Source organism: Penicillium expansum, assembly GCF_000769745.1.
Source record: "Penicillium expansum strain MD-8 chromosome Unknown contig371, whole genome shotgun sequence".
In the NCBI taxonomy this organism is placed as follows: domain Eukaryota; kingdom Fungi; phylum Ascomycota; class Eurotiomycetes; order Eurotiales; family Aspergillaceae; genus Penicillium; species Penicillium expansum.
In genome coordinates, this window is record NW_015971427.1 from 2,845 (window position 1) to 23,173 (window position 20,329).

The 20,329-nt window shown below is 49.1% G+C and overlaps 6 protein-coding genes across 6 annotated transcripts; 4 read left to right on the plus strand and 2 right to left on the minus strand.

Moving 5' to 3' along the window:
- Positions 1-570: 570 nt before the first annotated feature.
- PEX2_108650 (flavin monoamine oxidase family protein) lies at positions 571-2,405 on the plus strand (the record flags this gene model as incomplete). The annotated part of the gene is made up of 4 exons (XM_016748133.1): positions 571-754; positions 835-1,082; positions 1,145-1,975; positions 2,097-2,405. 4 exons carry the CDS (start codon positions 571-573, stop codon positions 2,403-2,405), a joined length of 1,572 nt encoding a protein of 523 aa, XP_016594975.1.
- A 633-nt stretch (positions 2,406-3,038) lies between these two features.
- PEX2_108660 (putative phosphoinositide phosphatase (Sac1)) lies at positions 3,039-5,264 on the minus strand (the record flags this gene model as incomplete). The annotated part of the gene is made up of 3 exons (XM_016748134.1): positions 3,039-3,215; positions 3,280-5,006; positions 5,057-5,264. 3 exons carry the CDS (start codon positions 5,262-5,264, stop codon positions 3,039-3,041), a joined length of 2,112 nt encoding a protein of 703 aa, XP_016594976.1.
- A 387-nt stretch (positions 5,265-5,651) lies between these two features.
- PEX2_108670 (Rab family GTPase) lies at positions 5,652-6,593 on the plus strand (the record flags this gene model as incomplete). The annotated part of the gene is made up of 5 exons (XM_016748135.1): positions 5,652-5,721; positions 5,789-5,808; positions 5,868-5,894; positions 5,978-6,169; positions 6,246-6,593. The coding sequence occupies 5 exons, from the start codon at positions 5,652-5,654 to the stop codon at positions 6,591-6,593; spliced, it is 657 nt and encodes a 218-aa protein (XP_016594977.1).
- Positions 6,594-7,579: 986 nt separating this feature from the next.
- Positions 7,580-13,747, plus strand: PEX2_108680 (MICOS complex subunit MIC60; the record flags this gene model as incomplete). The annotated part of the gene is made up of 5 exons (XM_016748136.1): positions 7,580-7,693; positions 7,754-7,862; positions 7,935-9,547; positions 9,614-9,654; positions 10,105-13,747. The coding sequence occupies 5 exons, from the start codon at positions 7,580-7,582 to the stop codon at positions 13,745-13,747; spliced, it is 5,520 nt and encodes a 1,839-aa protein (XP_016594978.1).
- Positions 13,748-14,711: 964 nt separating this feature from the next.
- Positions 14,712-15,812, plus strand: PEX2_108690 (Nucleoside phosphorylase; the record flags this gene model as incomplete). Its single annotated transcript, XM_016748137.1, has 1 exon — positions 14,712-15,812. The coding sequence occupies one exon, from the start codon at positions 14,712-14,714 to the stop codon at positions 15,810-15,812; it is 1,101 nt and encodes a 366-aa protein (XP_016594979.1).
- A 3,422-nt stretch (positions 15,813-19,234) lies between these two features.
- On the minus strand, positions 19,235-20,251 carry PEX2_108700 (DUF3632 domain-containing protein; the record flags this gene model as incomplete). The annotated part of the gene is made up of 1 exon (XM_016748138.1): positions 19,235-20,251. The coding sequence occupies one exon, from the start codon at positions 20,249-20,251 to the stop codon at positions 19,235-19,237; it is 1,017 nt and encodes a 338-aa protein (XP_016594980.1).
- Between the last annotated feature and the right edge of the window lie 78 nt (positions 20,252-20,329).

Consider the following 20,329-nt stretch of genomic DNA (forward strand, 5'->3'; position numbering starts at 1 on the left):
GCCGAATTGGCTTGAGACATTGAGTGCAGGACAAGCCAACATTCCTTTTGAAATTCAACGCTTGGTCATTTCCGCCAAATCGATTTAGAATTGAGCTTGTCACGCTAGAGTACTTCAGTACCCCTCACGGCCCCTCACGAGAGCTCCCGGCTAATTTTGGTTTTTCGGGGGGAGATTGAGAAATGACCAGGTGAACAGTGCTGGAGGACCTCGGGAGTTCCACCTTTGGAAAGGTTCCCAACTATCCAAGGTTGTCCTATCGCGAGATAAATGACGTCTTCTGATTGGTCGTATTTTTCCGTCTTGGGAGCCCCCAGTTTCCACGTTAATTCCGGGCCCACTAATCCATCTTCCCCCGTATTCCAGCGAATCAACATCAAATGCTTGCATATGGGATATGGTCATAGTCAAGTGGACTGATACGTTTGCTATGTTTTCCCCCGGGAGCTTTTGGTTGATTAGGAACGGAGAAATGGAAGAAAGGCATAAGACTCTCAAGCCCGCCGCACATGGGATCATCAATTCGTGGATATTGATTCATACCCGAACATTACAAGTTAAGACAACAACATGGTCTACTCTTCCGATGGCTTCTCCTGGACACCTTCCACTGGTCGCCAGGAAGGCCTTCCAACAATTGGCGTTGTTAAACCCTCGTCACGCTCTGTTCAACCGGAAGACGACATCCATGATGTGATCGTCATTGGAGCTGGATATGCTGGTCTGGTCGCCTCTCGAGACCTGGCCACCCAAGGTAGGCTTTAGAATATGGGCGATCCTCTATCCTCTGCTCAAGCCCGGGACGGCAATAACTGACAGTGTTTTCTTTGCTAGGAAAGACGACACTCCTCCTGGAAGCCCGAGACAGACTCGGAGGCCGCACATGGCACGCAACCATTGATGGCTTCAATTACGAGATGGGTGGAACTTGGATTCATTGGCACATGCCCCATATCTACCACGAGGTCTCCTTGTACGGCCTGCACAACGACTGGATCGTCACGCAAAACCCCGGTGGAAAGGAAGACTACTTCACTGCCATCACGGAAAGTGAGCAGCGTAATATCTCACACAAAGAAGAGGTGTGTACTCAAACATAATATGTCTTGTTCCGTGCGAAGCTCACCTAGATGTAATACAACAGGCCGAAATCTGCGGCAGAGTCTTCCGCATCTTCTGCAATGTCGACGGCAACGATCTCCGACAGACATGGAAATACGCGTTCAGCACTAACCAGTCGCCTGAGCTCATTTCCAAATGGGACAAGCTCTCATGCCAGGACCGCCTCGACCAGATCCGTGACCAGCTATCAGCCGAGGAGGCGAGCCTGTTGCAGGCCCAAATAATGCAGATGGGCGGCAATACCCTGGACAAAATAGGTCTCGTTGGCGTGCTCCGCTGGTGGTCGCTGGGCAGCCACACCCCAACTGGCCTAAATGACATCGGCCTCCACACACGACTGCGAAGTGGAAACAGCGAGCTGCACCGCCGCATCTTCGAGCACGCCCTATCTACCAACAACCTGTCCTACAGATTCAGTGCCCCCGTTCAGCAGATTGAGGACGCTGAAGACATTGTCACTGTGACAACCAGAGATGGTAAGACTTACAAGGCCAGGTCCGTCATCTGCACGGTGCCGCTCAACGTTCTGGCCTCGGTCAAGTTCAGTCCCCAGCTCCCTGCGGACAAGGTCGCGGCTTTGCAGCAGCAGTCGGTCAACAGATGCAACAAGGTCCACATCGATATAAACGGACCCGACTACCTGTCATGGGGCTCCATGGCCACCCCCGGAAAGGGACTGATCTCAGCGTTTGGAGATCATCTCACTCCTGCAAACGACACTCATCTGGTATGCTTTGGTCCTGACCCAGAATGTTCTGCGGGAATTTCACTCGACAATCTCGATGCTGTGAAGGATGCTGTGGTCCACCTCCTGCCCGAGAATAAGCAAGGCGAGGCTGTCATTAACCGTATTGTACGTGAATACCCCCAGGCAGCTGCACTCGCCCCTTCAATTGCTGTCTCTCTTCTCTTGCGTTCATTCTTTTTTCTTTTGTTTTCAATTGTCTCAATAAAATACTGACTTTGTTTTCCAGGTGTCTCATGATTGGAACAATGACGAGTTTGCAAATGGTACATGGTCTTTCCCTCCACCGAACGCGACTGCAAAGAATCTCTCTGTCCTGCAAAGGCCACATGGCAACGTCTTCTTCGCTAGCGCGGACTGGTCGGATGGCTGGTGTGGTTGGATTGATGGCGCTGTGCAGAGCGGTATGCAGACGGCGCACCAGGTCATTCTGGAGCAACGGAAGACTGCGGTTGTCAAAAAGAAGGTTCTGCCAAAGGGTCTCTCTATTGATCTTTCAATTGACCTCTCCAAAGGGATTGTACGATGTGTTATCTAAAGATTGTTGGATACATCCACATGTATGTAGGCACTTGTTGCCGTAGGCCTAGAGATGAAGATAGGGTGGGGAAGAGGTGCGAATATAGAAAGTCCTCGTGTCTGATTTCATATCTAGACACAAATTTTAATTACATCATATCTGAGTTGCAAGGTGATGTGTATAGAAAGATGACATGTATGTCTGTAAGATAACTTGGAAATATATATATAACCTTTCTCTTTAGCCATACCCAATATCCCCATCCTTCCCCCTCCCAAAGTTCAGATATTCATATTGATAAAGAAGCAACTTTGAAAATGGATATAGGTGTTTAAAAATTTTCATTTACGGGCTAAGCTCTTCAGGGACTTCGAGAATCTAAGCAGCAGGAACAATGGAGGCCGATTCAAAAATCACGGCAGCAGCATACAGCTGCAAAATCTCAGGATTCCGAGGAAAGAAATATTGTATCAAACAAAGGTGAAAGATGATTAGAATTGAATTGAGTGGGCCCAAGGAACAGAAAGGAAAATGCCGGCGGGCCTGTGGTGGTGAAAAGAATGGCAATAAAGCATACAGCCATGAAGTGTACAGAATATGAAAACGAAGGGTAAAAGGAAATAGCCCAAGAAGACCGGAATGAGTGAACATTCACTCAATCCTAGTCTTGCCCTCTTCCAAAAAGACGAGACGGGCATTACTAATACCACGCTGGTGCCGTCTGGAAGGAAGCCAGTTACCGATGATGGGATCAGAGCGTGCTTTGATGAGAGCATCCTGGTAGCCCTCAGCGCCAGCGACCGGCGTGTTCAGCTTGGGCCAATTAACCTGAGGAGAAAAAGAAGGTCAGTGGGACAATACATTAAGTTGGTTAGGATGGGAATGAACTTACATAGAGCATGCCATGTCCATGCACGAAACGGAAACAGTAGACCGCCACAAGGAACCAGAAAATCATAAACAAGCGAAGGGGCCAAACAGTGGCATCAGGCAATCGTCTTGTGAAAAGTGCTACCAAGACCATAAACACACTAGCAGCGAGAACATATGGAACTGACTGGATGACAAGTGGTCGCTGGTCAAGGAATAGCTGAATATTGGCAAATGTTGAGTCCGATGGGAGATAGGTGCCCATAAATACGTCGAACCCATCTTGTCGTGGGCCGTCCATAAAATTGTTGCGTACATATCGCGTAATGGAATTATTCAAATCTTGCAGCATGCCGGCCCGCGTACGTTTGCCAGTCCGAGTGAAATCAGTCTTCAGGGCACCAGTACCGGAATAAGACTTGGAGACCACATCTGCGTTGTCTGCCCAGATATTCCGGAACAGGTCTGCAAACTCCTGGTCATCGTTGGCAGTCTCTCCGGGACGGAGAACACCCGCATCCATAAGCTGCCGTGTAACCGCCCAGCGGCCGAGCATGCTCTGCACTACATTGGTGCGGTCCAGGCAGTCCATGCAGTTCGTTCGGACAACACTCGTTTGCGTAGAGCGAGTATCCAACTGCCCACCAGGGGCACCAGGACTCTCCACTCCACGGAAATAACCGCCCTGGGTCAGCCCGTCGTTCAGACGGCCCATGAGAAGCTCTGCACGATGCCACTTGAGGCCCTTAGTCTCGTTGTGGAAATCAAAGTACACATAATGCAGGCGGTCCATCTCTTTCTCCTTGTGCCCTGGTTCCAAAACATGCATCTTTTCAGGGGTGCGTTCATCAGCCTCGGTGCTTTCAGATGTGGAAGTGACTAGTGTCCGAACCAGCTGCTCATATGCGCGCTTCACATTCTCCTCCCTGCCCTTTTGGTTCACGAGATTGACCATGTAGTTTTCTCCGTAGATGCGGATCTGTTCGGCGAAATGCTTCCGCGCAGCTTCGACGGAGGTCTCAACCTCACGAACCTGAAGCTTCGGTGTGTATTTGAGATCATTAACTTCAGCCCAAAATACGGGGACACTGCCTCGAGTTTGCACAAAAGAGTAGACTTGAAGGTCTTGCCCAGCTTTACCACTGGTCATTGATTGACCTCCACCAAACCCAGATAAGCCACCCGCCGAGTCATTCAAGATCACAATCTGCTCGGTCTCGTTGTAGTTTGAAACGTTTCCTTGCTCGTCGATTCCACGAGAGAAGTATCTCGTTCCGGCTCGGTGTCTAGATCGTCGAGTGATAAGCGCGAAGGTGAAGGATGTCGACTTCACTCGGGCAGGAGTAATGCGCATCATGCCGAACATCACTGGCAAAATGTATGGGTCAGCGCCTGGTTGAGGACCGTAGCGAATTCCACTTGTATCGTTTGCCCCGAGGCTGAAGTTGATCAAATCGGATTGAATGAAGCGATTCCAGAAGAAGCGGTCGTCTGCGCCCTTCCACATCGGGACATTAGGGGCATTTTGTGACTGTCGCTGGAAACTATTGGTGATATCCAGCGAGTAGGAGAAATACATGGGTCCCCTTCGAAGTAGGTCTTTCACCACTGTAAGATAGGCATCTTCGTCGGTGTCGTGCAGCGGCCGTTCTCGCATGGGGAGGAATTCTGTTCCGGCGACTTTGTACACCATATGGCCGCGCAACCGTCCCATGGGTTGGGCTTTGGTGATAACAATGATGTATTTATCTGTGAACGTCAGCGCAACCTCCTGAGTTTCTATTTGCGAGCACAATTACCAAGCTTCAGCTTGAGAATTCCGAGAATTCCGGCAATACTGGAAATGCGCTTGGCACCAGGAAGGGGGCCATCGTTCAAGCGTAAATCACCAGTTGGTCGGTCGACTACTAGAGTGGGTGCCTGGCGTGATGATGGCGAAGTAAAGGCATAGTGGGAGGGCGAGGCGTGTAGGTTGATATCCCGAAACGGGAGAATAGGAGGAGCCATGGTTTGGAAATAGAACCTCCTGAAATGAGTGATTACAAAAGAATGTGAAGAGGAACAGACATCAAAAGTGAAATTCAAGTTTCCCGAGTCCCAAAACAGACAAGGGAAGGTACAAAGTAACAGCGGGCCACTCTGGTCAGTACGCAGCCACACCGCCCCGCTGCTCCTGTGGCTGGGCCTTCCGTCATCTATTCCTGTCTGCCTTAAACTACGAGGGTCTTTGAAGTGTCTTGAATCTTTAAATCTTTGTACTCCATACCCTTTGGATCTTTCACGTTTCCCCCTCTCCTACGGGCTTTTAAGACCTTGAATCATATATCTCAGTTCCTCGACCGTTTCATCTTCCTTCCTCCTACTCTCCCAGACCCTCCATCCTCTCTCCTGATCATGGCTTCCAGGCAAGCAGCAGGAGCCCGCCCGGGCGCAAGATTTGCTCAGTTCAAGCTCGTCCTTCTTGGTATGTTCTGATATTGACCTGCTTCTTTTTTAACCTTGAATCTATGGCTGACATTTTGTGCTTATAGGAGAGTCCGCCGTCGGAAAGGTTTGGGATACCACTTGCGATCTTCTTTATCAACCGCTGACTTGACCGCTATCTTCTAGAGTTCGCTAGTCCTCAGATTTGTTAAAGTGAGTCCTCAACGATCGCCATATACCTTCCCGCGGCCAGCCGAACGTACATGGAGTAATAAAATGCTAATCCCTCCGTTCAGGACCAATTCGATGATTATCGCGAGTCGACGATCGGAGCCGCCTTCCTGACACAGACCATCTCCCTCGATGATACCACCACAGTCAAGTTCGAAATCTGGGATACCGCTGGCCAGGAGCGGTATAAGTCGTTGGCTCCGATGTACTATCGCAATGCCAACTGCGCTGTGGTTGTCTATGACATCACTCAAGCTGTATGGTCTAATCCTGCATCGTGCCTTTGACTTCATTGTTAGTATAGAAGCTAACATTCATGAAACTACCATATAGTCGTCGCTAGACAAAGCCAAATCATGGGTGAAGGAACTCCAGCGCCAAGCGAATGAGAACATTGTGATTGCCCTGGCAGGCAACAAGCTTGATCTTGTCACAGAGAGCCCTGATAAGCGAGCAATCCAAGAGGCCGACGCCGAGGCCTACGCACGTGAAGCAGGTCTGCTTTTCTTCGAAACCTCCGCCAAGTCCTCGACAAATGTCAAGGAACTATTCACCGCCATCGCCAAGAAACTACCTTTGGATCAGGCCGGTCCTCGGAACTTGCGGGCGACACCTCGCCCTGGCGTTGACTTGCGACCAGAGGCTCCTGGAACTCAGGGTGCTGGTGCGTGCAATTGTTAAACAATTACCCGATCATATCCTCCCTCAGCCAGTTTGCCATCGCCTCGCCCACAGTTGGAGAGAGAGAAGGCAAAAGGCTACACATCCCCGCATCGTTCAACGGTGGTATAACTCTGTGAATTTCTATGATTTCGCCAATGTCATTCGATCGGACTCTGGCCCATTCCCTACCCGCTACGGAGCCGAGGGATAGACTCTCGGTTCATGATCAATCTAACCCTCTCGGATTTTTCTTTGCTTCTTTTGTCCTTGCTCAGCCTGCTCAACTGGGGCTTCATAAGTCCCCCGTTGACAGAATGATTTAACTTCCATGGACCTACATGGAATTTGGCTTTAGATATGCTGCAGCTGGATCTGTCGGTGCTTTGACGGTGCTGTTCCTTCTGTACTCCTTGTTCCTTCTCACCTGGCGTCTGCATCTGCTCTTTTTTCTTTCGTCCTATGCCTTGGGCTGAATTCCTGATATTCCCGTTACCCTTGTCTCTCTCAGAATTCTTAGTATGTTATGCTCAAATAATACATTTTCCTCACCTGTATGTACAGTGGAGATCTACAATTAGTGACGTAGGTAGACCGAACAGGCACTTAAGCTTTGTCGACCTCGCTTCTGAGTATAGTCAGCAAGTGTGGATGTTTTGTTACTTGGGTTTCGGATTTATGTGTATTGCGTCGATATATTCCTCGGTTGGTGTTTAGAAATCAACACCCCCAAACACATAGCCAGTAGCTAATATTCGGGAAAGGATGTGTCTATATTTATGAGCCAACTTCTATTTTTATCTTTTACTGCAATGAATCCAAACTTCAACTATACTTCCTGATGTTGATATGTACGGAAGTGGGCATGAAATGGCGCGCAAAGTCACACTGACCGCCCGCAGGATTATCGGGGCGGATCGCAACTGAGCAACCAAGTTCCCGTTTTCCTACTCATCCATCTTTCTGATCACCTTTAGCCACTCATTTTGGCGATTGTGCGGCTCGTCATGCTGCGCTCTTCGATTGCTCCGGGTCGGCAATTGCTGTCGAACCCTGTCCGCCAACGGATTCCGTCACAATGGCTGTCCAGAGCCAATGCAAGCAACCGGCTGGCAGGTCAGGTAAAGAGAACCATATCCACAAGCTTCCTCTATCTTCATACTCACAATCACTACGCGTAGCGATTCTTCGCCGATTCTAAGCCCCCTACCACCGGTGGTCCGACACCAGTTTCCCCTTCCTCCGAATCCAGTGTCCCTCCCGAGACCATCTTGAAGGCCGCTGAACAAGGTATGACGACCCCCTCGTTCATCAATTACCATCGAGGCCTAGCCCCCATGTCCTAATGCGATATTTTTGCAGAATCTAAGCTTCCTCCCTCACCTCCGGCAGCTGCTCCCCGCAAATCCGGTCGTTTCCGTCGGTTCTTGATTTATCTGATCCTCACATCCGGCTTTGCCTATGGTGGCAGCATCTTCCTGGCCCTGAAGTCCGACAACTTCCACGATTTCTTTACCGAGTACATTCCCTACGGTGAAGAATGTGTTCTTTATTTCGAGGAGCGCGACTTCTACCGCCGCTTCCCCAATGCCTTGAGACACCAAAACCGTCTCCCGGTTGTACCCCGAGAGGAGGGAAAGCCCGTCACAATTCCTGGAAAGAGCGGTCTCTCTTGGAAGCTTGCTGAAGAAGAGAAGGCCAACGCCGATTCTAAGAAGGCGGCTCACGAGAGCCACACCAAGTCCACGACCGCCAAGCCCGAGGATCGGAACGCTACCGTCATCAAGGCCAAGGAAGACACGGCCTCGAAGCACACCACCAAGGAAACGAAGTCTGAGTCCGAGCCCGAGGCCAAGAAACCCGTCTCGCTGGATGAGCCCAGACAACCTGCTGTTTCTGAGAGCACCATTGAATTGCTTAAGCTGCAGGATGGTGATGACGCTGTTGTCCAGGATCTCGTCAAGACCTTCAACGACATCGTTACCGTCATCAGTGCCGATGAAAACTCCAGCAAATACTCCGCGCCTGTCGCCAAGGCCAAGGGCGAGCTGGAGAAGATTGCTGAGAAGATTGCTGCTATTCGCAGTGAGGCTCGCAACACCGCCCAGGAGGAGCTCAACAAGCTCCATGCTACCTTTGATGAATCGGCACGTGAATTGATGCGCCAATTTGAGGAAGTGCGCTCCACTGATCTTGCTTCATTCCGTGAAGAGTTCGAGGCCGAGCGCGAGAAGCTCGCCCACGCATACCAGCAGAAGGTCAACACCGAGCTCCGTCACGCTCAGGAGCTTGCTGAGCAGCGCCTTCAGAATGAGCTTGTTGAGCAGGCCATCGAGCTGAACCGCAAGTATGTCCATCAGGTCCAGAGCCTGGTCGAACGCGAGCGTGAGGGTCGTCTGAGCAAGTTGACTGAGCTCACAGCTGACATCAACGAGCTTGAGAAGCTGACCGCTGGATGGAGCGACGTTATTGACACCAATCTCAAGACTCAGCAGCTGCAGGTTGCCCTGGACGCCGTTCGCACTGTTGTCGAGCGTGCTGAGACCCCCCGGCCGTTCGTCCGTGAGCTTGTGGCCGTGAAAGAGCTTGCTGCTGGTGATGCTGTCGTTGAGGCTGCCATCGCATCTATCAACCCCGCCGCTTACCAGCGCGGTATTCCCTCCACCACTCAGATCTTCGAGCGTTTCCGCCGAGTTGCAAGTGAAGTCCGCAAGGCTAGCCTGCTGCCCGAGGATGCCGGTGTGGCCAGTCACGCTGCCAGCCTTGTTCTGAGCAAGGTTATGTTCAAGAAGGATGCTTTGTCAGAGGGTGATGACGTGGAGAGCATTCTCGTGCGCACCGAGAGCTTGTTGCAGCAAGGCGATGTTGACGCCGCCGCTCGGGAAATGAACACTCTCCAGGGCTGGGCCAAGATTCTCAGCAAGGACTGGCTGGGTGATGTTCGCAAGGTTCTTGAAGTCAGACAGGCTCTCGAAGTAAGTTTTGGTTGCACCTTTCGGTTTGGTAATTTTCAACAGATCCACTAACAATTCTTTTCACAGGTCATCGAGGCCGAGGCCCGCCTCCAGTGCTTGCGGGTTGAGTAAGCGCATATTTTGAGCGAAGCTGAATTCATTTTCCCCTGTATATCCTCGTCTTTTACAGGAACTGTACCTCTAGTTGTACTTGTGCTTTAGACCCAAATGCTAGAACTTTCCCATGTCTATTGAGTCATCCAAGGTGTGCAGCATGCAGCCTCTGTGCTCTAGATCTCAATATATCTTTTACACTTGAGTTAAATCCCGAATAAGTTTAATGCTCAAGTCTTTCAGGGTTTCGTACCCAGGCGGGTCCAGGCTGCGAATAAAGTGATTACGTAACGTTGGCTGACGCGCATTCTGATCTACACTGAGGATGTTACGTCTTTCAGGCTAATCATGCAACATTGTCTTTAATTTCACTGTTATTTGAACCCTTGCCAACTTGGCTTATCGCATTTATGCTCGTGTCTGGCCAAATTATGTCCGTCTCTTTCCCGAACGTTGCCATCTAGCATTGTTGCCCTTCCCGCAGCAATGTCGCAACAACCAAACGAGCCCCCTGTACGATCTTCAATGTCCCCGGCGAATATGCGACCCCGAGACCGATCTCCAGCAACTGCGCCGTCCCTACTCCGATCCGATGAGGGCTCATTTCGCCAGACCCAACCCCGAAAGAACGACGGCCAAGCGAGCGGAGAGCTGGAAGGTACTACACTGGGCAGCGGTTCCCGCGATGGAGATCGAAGGACACCGGGCCAGCGGAGGACCCAGAGCTCAAGTGGTTTCTTGCTTGACTCATTGCCCCGCGCGCGAAGCACAAGAGTTAGCCTGCACCGCCCTCGCCCCTCGGAACCTCCCCAAGAGAAGCGCAGCGTTCCAGAACCGGATATTGTGGTCCCCAAGAAACGCTCGCGATTTCCATGGAGCCGACATAAGCACCAGGCATCTGGAGTAATGCCAGAGGATACAAGTTCAAGTTTGATCAGTGTTCAGCAAGCTTCTGATCCTGCTGATAGACAGCCCTCCGGAAGCTCCTCTCAGCCCGAGGCACAGGAAGAGAATGTGACACATTCCACTCCTGGTCTTGATAGAGACTCGATTCAGATCGTGAATCTAGCTTTGAATCTTAATGAATCTCGGAAGAGGACGGCTTCTGGAATACCCCCAGCCTCCGAGGGCCGAAGACCAATATCTGTCTCTCAACCTGCTGTTCTGACAGTAGATGGCTATGCATATTCCCCACGAGCGAGGAATTTCCAGCGCGACTCGTCGTATCGCAATTTTACTCAGGTCTCTGGTAATCGTTTGTCACAGGGAACACTGCCGAGCCTAGAGCAATCATCTGTTGTGAATTTGTTGCCTCCGTCCGCGATTGAGGATCACCGGGCATACGAATTCTTCGAAAGTACTTTGGCTCGTGCTGAGAGAGCACGCAATCATTTTGATTTATTTCATGAATATATGCGGCTACTGCCCTCGTTACCGCCTCTTCAAGACGCAGCCAAGGGTGACGCTGAGTCTAAACCACGGAGACCCTACCGAGGTTATAACCCGCTTCAAATGATTCGCAACAGGAAAGTCAGATATCGTGAGAAATGCTCCATTGATGCAGCCGCAGAAGGATGGCATGACGTTGAAAGAGTCCACCAATGGATTAATGAGGTTGAACAAAAATACAGCCAAAGAGAGTATGACCAACTAGATTGCTTAAAGCTGCCACCGTTCCAACAAGGTCGGCGCCATGTGTCTATGGGGGAACAAGAAGATATGGATGTGATGCCAACCTCTCCGGAATCGAGCTTGCGGCGAGTCAGCCGAACCAGCAGCATGAAGGCCCGTCGACCACGTATTGATTGGAAGATCTCGCCAGCAGAGCTTCTGGCCGATGCCGCCTGGCTGGAATATAGCACCAACAAGACGAAGGTGGTCGACAAGGATGGCCGTAAACTCTACCCTGACCCCACAAAATTAGTTATCATGGACAAAAGTGATGACTTCGGGACGCCTAATAAGCAGCAACGACTTTCGGTTGAAGTGGCAGATCCCGGAGAGGCACGTTCCTCACCACGCACTTCTGTCTCCGGTTCTCACCCTGCATTGGCGCAGGAGTTCAAGAGCGTGGGTCGTGGGCGGCACAGGCACAGATTTCGAAGTCATTCGCACAGCTTACGCACCCGTAGTGCTTCTAGCAAACGAAAGCCGTCACGATGGGATCATGTCAAAATGCGTTCGGGCAGCGTCTCGAGTTCTTCAAGCTCAGATACCCACCCTTCTGTCGATGAAAAGCCTCGCATGTCTCGGGAGAATATCCGCGACCATGTGCAAAGATTCGTTGAACATGCACACTCGGGATCTCGGACATCCCGCGCCAGATCACCTGCCGTTCATGGCGCTGACATTGATCGGGGAAGGACACCACAGCCAATTGAGCCGTTATCAGTCAACACAAAGCGAGCCCGCAAGCACAGAAAACGTTCTGTCTCGTCAGCAGGCAGTGTTGATGACCGGCATGATCCTCGTATGTCCCTGGAAGGCATGGATAGCACTGCGCCTAACTCTCCTGCTCGCGTTGGCTACTTCCCGAGTATAGCAGTAAATCTGTCACCCCCGTCAAGTCGATCTCCCTCGCCCGCAAAGAAGGGTCTCCGTCATAAGATTGTTTCACGCCACGAGCGCAGCAAGAGCAAACAAGCAGATCGAGAGCGAGAGCGGGAAGATGAATTGCTGGAACCTGAGGCTTGGCGTCAGCGAAATCCGACGACTCCTGCGCGAACGGAGGGTGCCTCTAAGCTCGAGCCGAGTCCTCTTCCTGACGTCGTTTCGTCATCTTACGATGATCAAGGAACGCAGGAAGGCAATCGGGTAGATGGACATCGGTCCCGTAAAGGGCCCCACCTCCCCGAATCAAAGCTACGAGGAATATTCAAGGGACCAGGTCGGATCGCAGAAATCGTAGGTAATGAGGTCTCCAAGGTCGGAGATCTCATTCTGAAGAAAGATGCAGATCCTGAATCTCGGAAATCATCATCCGCCACCACTTTTGCATCAGATGATAGCGATTCCGATGATGAATCTAGAGGCGATAGGAAGTCTGGCCCCAAAGGCCTTCTTCGCCGCCTGCCAACATTCACGGATGAGCCTGGGCGATTGACTCGTAGAGATTCCGAGAAAAACTCCTCCCGAAGCTTCATTCCCTCTCTGCCGACCTTCACGTCACCCCTGCGGCAAGATGAACGAAGCGAAGCAGCAGACGTGACCAGTTCTAGCAGTCATCGCGAAGGAAATCAAGATTCCCGTGATTCCCCCAAGAAGTTCTTGCTGCCACGCAGCAGAACCCTTGATTTCAGCCCTTCTCTACAGACGGGACGGACAAAACGCCGCGAGATGAAAGACCCTTCAATCCCTTTCAGCTTAACACAACCTCCTGTCACTGGACTCGCCAACGTTCGAGCATCACCTGGGCTTTCTCCGGAGGGAAGACGCTCAGGGCTTTCAGGTGCTAGTCGCTCCTGGAGTATATCTGGGCGCAGTATCCACACCTTGATCGACACCGGCGTACCTGGCAAACCAGAAGTCGAGCGTACACGAGCTCTTCTATTATCATCTGGTATTAAGGCTCGGGAGATTACTCGCCGAGCTCACACTTCCCGTGAGCCAGTTCCTCACTGGCTTCAAAGCGCCGTAGGCCCTGTGGCATCTGTTCCACAAGTGACGCGGGCCGGCGAGTTCGACCTCGCTGCTCAATGCCTCCTCCGGCGCTTCGAGCACACACAACACTCATTCCAGCAATCCATGCATCATTTCTCCACTTCCACCTCGTCGCCTCTCCGGTCCCAGCTGAGGAACTTAGAAAACCTGGTCAACCATTCTCTGGCCCCTCGCGTCCGAGCCACGGCAAATGATGCCGAGGATCTGTGTGTCCAGCTCAACACCACCAGTACACTCGCCGTTAAGCAGCTGAGTGATGCCCTCGACAAAGGCCTTCGTAAGCGCCGTCGTCGATTGCGGTGGATCCGCCGCACTGGGTTCATGGTTTTGGAATGGGCCCTTGTTGCTATGCTTTGGTGGGTGTGGTTGATTGTCATGGCTTTCAAGCTTGTGCGTGGTGTCTTCCGGGGTGCCTTTACTGGTATCCGATGGGTCTTGTGGCTTTGATTGCAGGCTGCATTTGCGCATTTCTTCTTCATTGTTGTGCCGTGCCCACTACCCTCTTGGGGACTTTTATTTTTACATTACTACTTTTAACTCCATCGCCCTTGTTTGGCGTGTATATACCCTTCCAGTGGGCTTGTTTATGCCTGCTGTCTTCTTTTCTAATTCACCATACATGATTTAATGGAGCGTTGCATCTGTTTCAAATGATTCCCAATATATGTTGGCTTCACATTTTGTACATAATCCAGCTATCTCGTCTTTGTTCCAATGCATAATATGTTATATAGTTAGCTTGATGCTATATTTTGTTATATGGTTCTTCGTCTTCCGCTGCTAGGGATTGCTGTTTAGCACTATCTTGCGAGGTATTGGAATATTGTTGCTTGAGTTGAAACTATATGAATTTACTAATTTGAGCGCCGTAACTGATAGTACTTTCACTCATTTCACATTATTCTATCCAATTTTGGTACATCATCAAATACGATAACAGCCATGGCTAAACGAGTACCTATTCTTTTTACCGCACGTGCCGCAAGAAAATGGCCCCGAATCGACACCTGAAATTTGGGCTGAAACAACAAGATAGTGATGGCTGAATGTGATGTGGTAAAAGCACTGGATGGCCCCTCCAAAAGACCGACCATTTTTGAATCATACTGCCCACCTTTTTATGCTTCTATAGGTTTGAATTTAAATTTTGTTTATTCACAGGACCTATCATCAAAACATATCAGAAGGGTCTATAGTATCGGAGAAAACTATTCCAATGCGATTAGGAAGCCAGATTGGGTTACGATCATCTGCATGAGGGGCAGCGCTCAGCCTCACCATCAGCTGAACAGAACTTACGCGCTATAGGATAAATAGCAAGGCGCTTCGTCGATGGGGGTCAAAAAGACCATCTCATTTCCTCCCACAAATCTGACCCCAAATTTTTCAAGCTCGAGTTACTCATTCAACAATGCTAAGCACAAAGGACTACAGCGTGGGCTGGATTTCGGCCATCAAGCCTGAATATGTTGCCGCAGAAGTATTTCTGGATGAAACGTACGATCGCCCTGCCGATTTATCGCCTGATGACAGCAACGACTATACTTTTGGCAGGATTGGGAAACATACTGTGGTTATCTCCGCTCTTCCCAAGGGAGCTTACGGCATATCTTCAGCTACTGGTGTGGCTAAGGATATGATCCGTAGCTTCACCAATATTCGGATTGCCCTTATGGTTGGCATCGGCGGTGGTGCACCAAGCCCAGAGCACGACATTCGGCTTGGTGATATAGTCGTTGGGGTTCCTGATAATGGTGAATGTGGCGTGCTGCAGTATGACTTTGGCAAGGCAATCCAAGGCGAAAGCTTCAAACCAACTGGCTTCCTCAGCCCGCCGCCTAGATCCTTACTTGGGGCGGTACAAGGACTCGACAAACAGTACACAATCAAGGGTCATAAAATTGAAGAGGCGGTCAACGAAGTACTCAAAAATTATCCGCGGTTGACAAGAGAATTTGGACGGCCAGAACCAGCGACAGATCGACTTTATAAGAGTGATATTGTCCATCCGTCTGAGAGCAAGGCACCTTGCCCTACTGCTTGCGGCGATGATGAATCCTTGTTTATTATCAGAGATGAGCGTCCCGAATACGAAAATAACTCCAAGGTCCACTACGGTCTGATCGCATCCGCAAACCAACTTATGAAGGATGCTATTATTAGGGACGGATTTGTCAAAAAAAACGACGTCCTATGCTTTGAGATGGAAGCAGCTGGATTGGTCAATTACTTCCCTTGTCTTGTGATACGTGGTATCTGCGACTACTCCGATTCACACAAAAACAAAGCGTGGCAGGGCTATGCGGCAATGGTTGCTGCGGCCTACGCTAAGGACCTACTGAATCGGCTTGTCCCTGCTCAGGTCGCGCAGGAAGAAAAGGTCACTCAAGTGCTGCAGGCTGGCAATACCAATCACAATACGAATATCATATTTGGGGGCTACAACTCAGGTGTCCAAATTGGTCAGAACAACGGTACATTTACGCAGGGAGCAGCCCGTTCGGGTTGGTGACGAGGGTCTTTCTTGAGAGAGCCACTATTTCTGTTCATTTCATATTGTTTTCAAGAGTCTCTTTTACTAAGTTCGTAGAAAGAATAGCAATGCTTCCATCTCATTTTGACTACAAGAATGGGCAGCTAGGACAGCTGAACGAGCACTAGAACTTGACAACCAGGTATCTGGGTATGTGTTTCAGCTGAATATGTCCCAGGAGACTTACATTGGCAACCCTATATACAAGAGTAGGTATGATATTTGTACATATATTGTCAACAGCCCTCGCTTTATGTGTAGAAGCTGTACCTACCTAGATTTCGCGTAGAGAAGTGTCCCTTTTACAGTCAACTGTACCTAAATCAAGAGTATAAGACCTTTGAAGTGTTACCAGGCTCCTCCCAGAGGTGGCTAGGTTCGCTTCTCTCAATCAGCCTGAAGTTGTTCGACAAAAGGAAGAAGAGAGGCTTGAAGCTTTCTTGTAACCCCAAGTTATGTCTGTGGCCATGTATGACTTCAGACCCAAGTCCGTGTTCTTCATCATGCTCTTCGGGTATAAGAACCCTCAAAGCCTCATCAAGGTAGTCGTTACTCTCCGTAGTTGAATTCTTTCGTGATTCCAGATGTGGCAGGAAAGACAAGATGTGTCGTTCCATATAAAATGTGACAAGAGGGTGTTGATGATGATCCATAGGACGAATGGCTGACGACAGGCCCAATGGAGAAATATGAATCCCTACCTTGGGTTAGTAATGTATAAGATATAACATTAGACCACTGGTTATATCCGATTCTTTACAATTCCGATTCACCATTTGCAGGAATTGCAACCAAGGTAGACTGTATGGCCATTGAAACACGGGTATTGATATAGGTGAGCATGTGAAAATGCCTTCCGGCATTTCAGGGGACGGGACTGAACGAAGTTAGAGGTATACTATCGATCCGGCGATATTGAAGCTCACCTGAATACATCTCAGTCGCTGAGATAAATCCATGATTTGAGATTACAGTTTGAACCTTTGCAGGTGGGCATTGGACGCCATCGATAAACCGCGCCATTTTTTCCAAGCCGCCTTCGCTTTTGGACCTTTCTGTTGATGATTCTCCACTAGCCCGGACTCAATGTTGTTTTCGAACCCCCCATTCTTTGAACGCAGCTTCGTATTGGTTTTTTCTGTTCACTGTTACAAATGCATTCACTCAGAAAGATCGGAGAGGTACATTTTATGAAACCTTCGTCTCCTCTGGAGTATGCTCATCACTTCTTTCTGAAATTTGTCCTGTCTAAAATAAAGACGATTCATCTCATCCTTGTGGTCTTCCCATTCGTCACGTTCCATGGCTAGAGGTACAATACTCAACGAATACTGATGTTGATGAACGGGGAAAGGATTATCTAGAGAAGTAGATCATGAAGAAGAGAAATTGGAAATTGCCATCTCTTTATATCTATCTGCATATAAGGTTGGTTAGTGCCCAGTAGGCAACTAATGTATAGGTAGGCACATAGTGTCGAAAGCTATATTATAATACATGATTAGGAACCCAAGTATTTAATACCTCGGAAAAGATATGGGCCGCTGTGATAGTGGGCCCTATATAAATTATATATTAGGCTTAGTTAGGTATGCCTAAGCAGATTGTAAATAGTGTATTTTTGTTATTTTAGTTAGTTAGAGTTATACACATCTGTCATTTTGACGATACATTGCTGTACCCGAGATATCTGTCATGTAGTACTATATATCTCTCCTTGATTCAAATTTGATAGGTTGTGAGGGTGTCCTGTACTGAAACCAGGCTAATACGTAAAATAAGTAATCTATAACGAACATAATTCGGCTGGGTACACTCAGCCTTGACTCTAGAATGGTTTCACTGGCTGTAGACCAAAACCTCCTTCCAGAACCGTATTACGGAGAAAAATGTAAATTACCGATCTTGGACGATCCCAGGCTACCTGGGCAGAAGTATTCACATTTATAGATTCAACATACAATCCGATCTTGGAATCCTTTTGTTTTTCTACCCTCACACTCAATAATTTTCCTTTTCTTCATTTCAACTGTTTCCATTCTCCTCATCTGGTATATGGTATCATTGATACTGTATATACATCGATTCAAACAAGAACAGGTGAAAACTACGGGGTCTATCTCATACTTTCTTCGAATGGATTATCCGAGAAATTCCACAAAGGAAACTGTCGCATGTCAAGAAGAGAGCATGGCAGATCCAATGTATTCTCTCTTCGAGTCATCAATTCCTAATTTCACTTTAAGTGATCTTCAACTCCTTGAACAATACATGCCCTGGAATGAGTCGGAGTTCTATGAGCTTGATGGGATGGCCCCACATATCTCGATACCCGTCCCGGCCAAGCGTCCCACAGCGAATCATCAGTCTCCGATCTATGGAAATGCCAATCTCAACAACCAAGGTGCAGCAAATCGTGGAAGTATAGATCTCGACATCAGTCCTACCCAAAGAAGCCAGGCTAGAAAAAATTACCCATTAGACCAGTGCAAAGTTGCCAACTCCGAGTAAGTTGTTTCCACATCGATTCCCGAATTAGATCTAACAATGGGTTTGTCAAGCACCAAAAACCCTATATGGAAATGCGGCTGGCAAGGTTGTGACTACAAGGGCATATTTGGGCGCAAACATGAGCTGATGCGACACATTGACACCAAACATGTCAATCCTCGCTCACACTACTGTCCCGTACCGGGCTGTCTAGGCACTTTCAACCGCAAGGACAACCTCGACGAGCATTTCCAGCGAGTCCACGGGTAAACCTGGGGCCTCTGCCTTTCTGTGGCGTTCGTATCATTTACTTTCTCTTGCCCAGCTAGTTCTCTCTTCTTTCTTAACTTCATCTCGCGCCCCATGTTGTTGTTCGTTTCCTTTCCTTCCCATACTATCATGTCGTGCCGTGTTTTCCTTTTCCTTCCCTTGCTATCCCTTGTTATCCGTCTCCTTTTTTTCTTTTCTTGGTGCATTCTATTGATTCTTTTTCTATCTTTTGCATCGTTTTCTCATTTATGTTAGTGATCATGATCAAGTCCCTTTGCTGAAAATCTATTTTTCTTCGTCTTTTGGATAGAGTAGAAGTATCAATTCAGGAGCAATTCTGGTCTCTAACCCAAATAGGGAATGTACACTTTCTTTTCTGTGCGTATACTTAATGCGAAAACCATCAACCATAAGTCCATACACAGTAAAGAAGGAAATAACTAATATTCATATAGCCATGTGTGGGTTTAGTGCATGTATCGGAGGGTCAATTAGTCAATTTCTCCTTGTCGTAACTAGAGCGTAGAAATATGCTACACGAGAACAGCAACTCAAAACATGATTCACATAGAAGAAAGAAAGAAGAAGAACACAGTAGCACTTAGACATAGGATCACACGGCAAGTCTGGTTGTGCTGTATCTACCATTTCTTCTTCAGGCCCATGAAATCTTTATCCTGGGTCACAGCATCGCCCGCTGCCTCAAACACCCTGACAATCCGAGAGTTCCTCTCTTTAACGTTAGATAACATAATGTCAATTGCCTGTGCGGCCTGCTCTGCAAGAATCATCTCATCTGCTTTTGATGCTTCGTCGGCAATTTGATGTAACCGCTTAAGCCAGTATAACCATCTCCAAGGACTAAATCCACTAGGTGCCCGTTGACCTAGCTCCGACTGGGTAAAGATGAACCCACATGTTGCTATGGTACTGTGAGAGCAATCATTCCATGAGAAATCGGATAAGAGTATGAGGTTTTGCCCAGCTTCTCGGATCCAGGCACAAGCAGATGGGAGCAACGAAGCAATTCTAAGGAAATCTATTGATCGCTGACTGTCTTCCTTTTCGGCATCCGACTCATTAGAGCTGCCAAGGGGACGCTCGGCCTCGAAAGTCTCACGGAAAAGGAGCAGAGCAATCTGGCAAAGCTGATCGTTTGCAACACGCGTAGACGCAAGCTTCGCAAGGAAGGTGGCAGCATTAAGACGCTGCTTTGAGTCCATTTCCGCGCAGTTGTTGATCCAGAACTCTGTCATGTCGGTCGCAAGGAACGGCAGATCGTTCCAGACTGTCCCATTGGTAGTTCTAGCAATATCGATGCCACCGCCCGGTGCCGGCCTGGTGAGAGGCCCGCGTCCCCGCGTCCGGAGGATGTCGAGGATCCATTTGTCTTGCTCAAAGCTTTCGTAGGAGACATGTTTGGCGCATTGACAATAGACGTACCAGAGAGAATGCAGAGTGGGCTCGCAGGAATCAATTGACTCCCGGCTTGCGCAATAGCTTTGGCCCATGTACCATACTCTGTTGTATGTCACAGATCGGAGGACGTCGAAATCCCCTGCTCGCGCAGCCTCCTCCACGCCCGCCAAATCCGATGGGGTGTTTACAGCGAAAGCATGAGGTGTATCTCGCGGTGAATCTTTTAATAAGTCGTGCATCCTAAGTTCAGCAAAGTAAAGAGCTGGTTGAACCGATTGGTAATGAGTGTCACGAGGGTGAATCTCTAAAAATAAGAT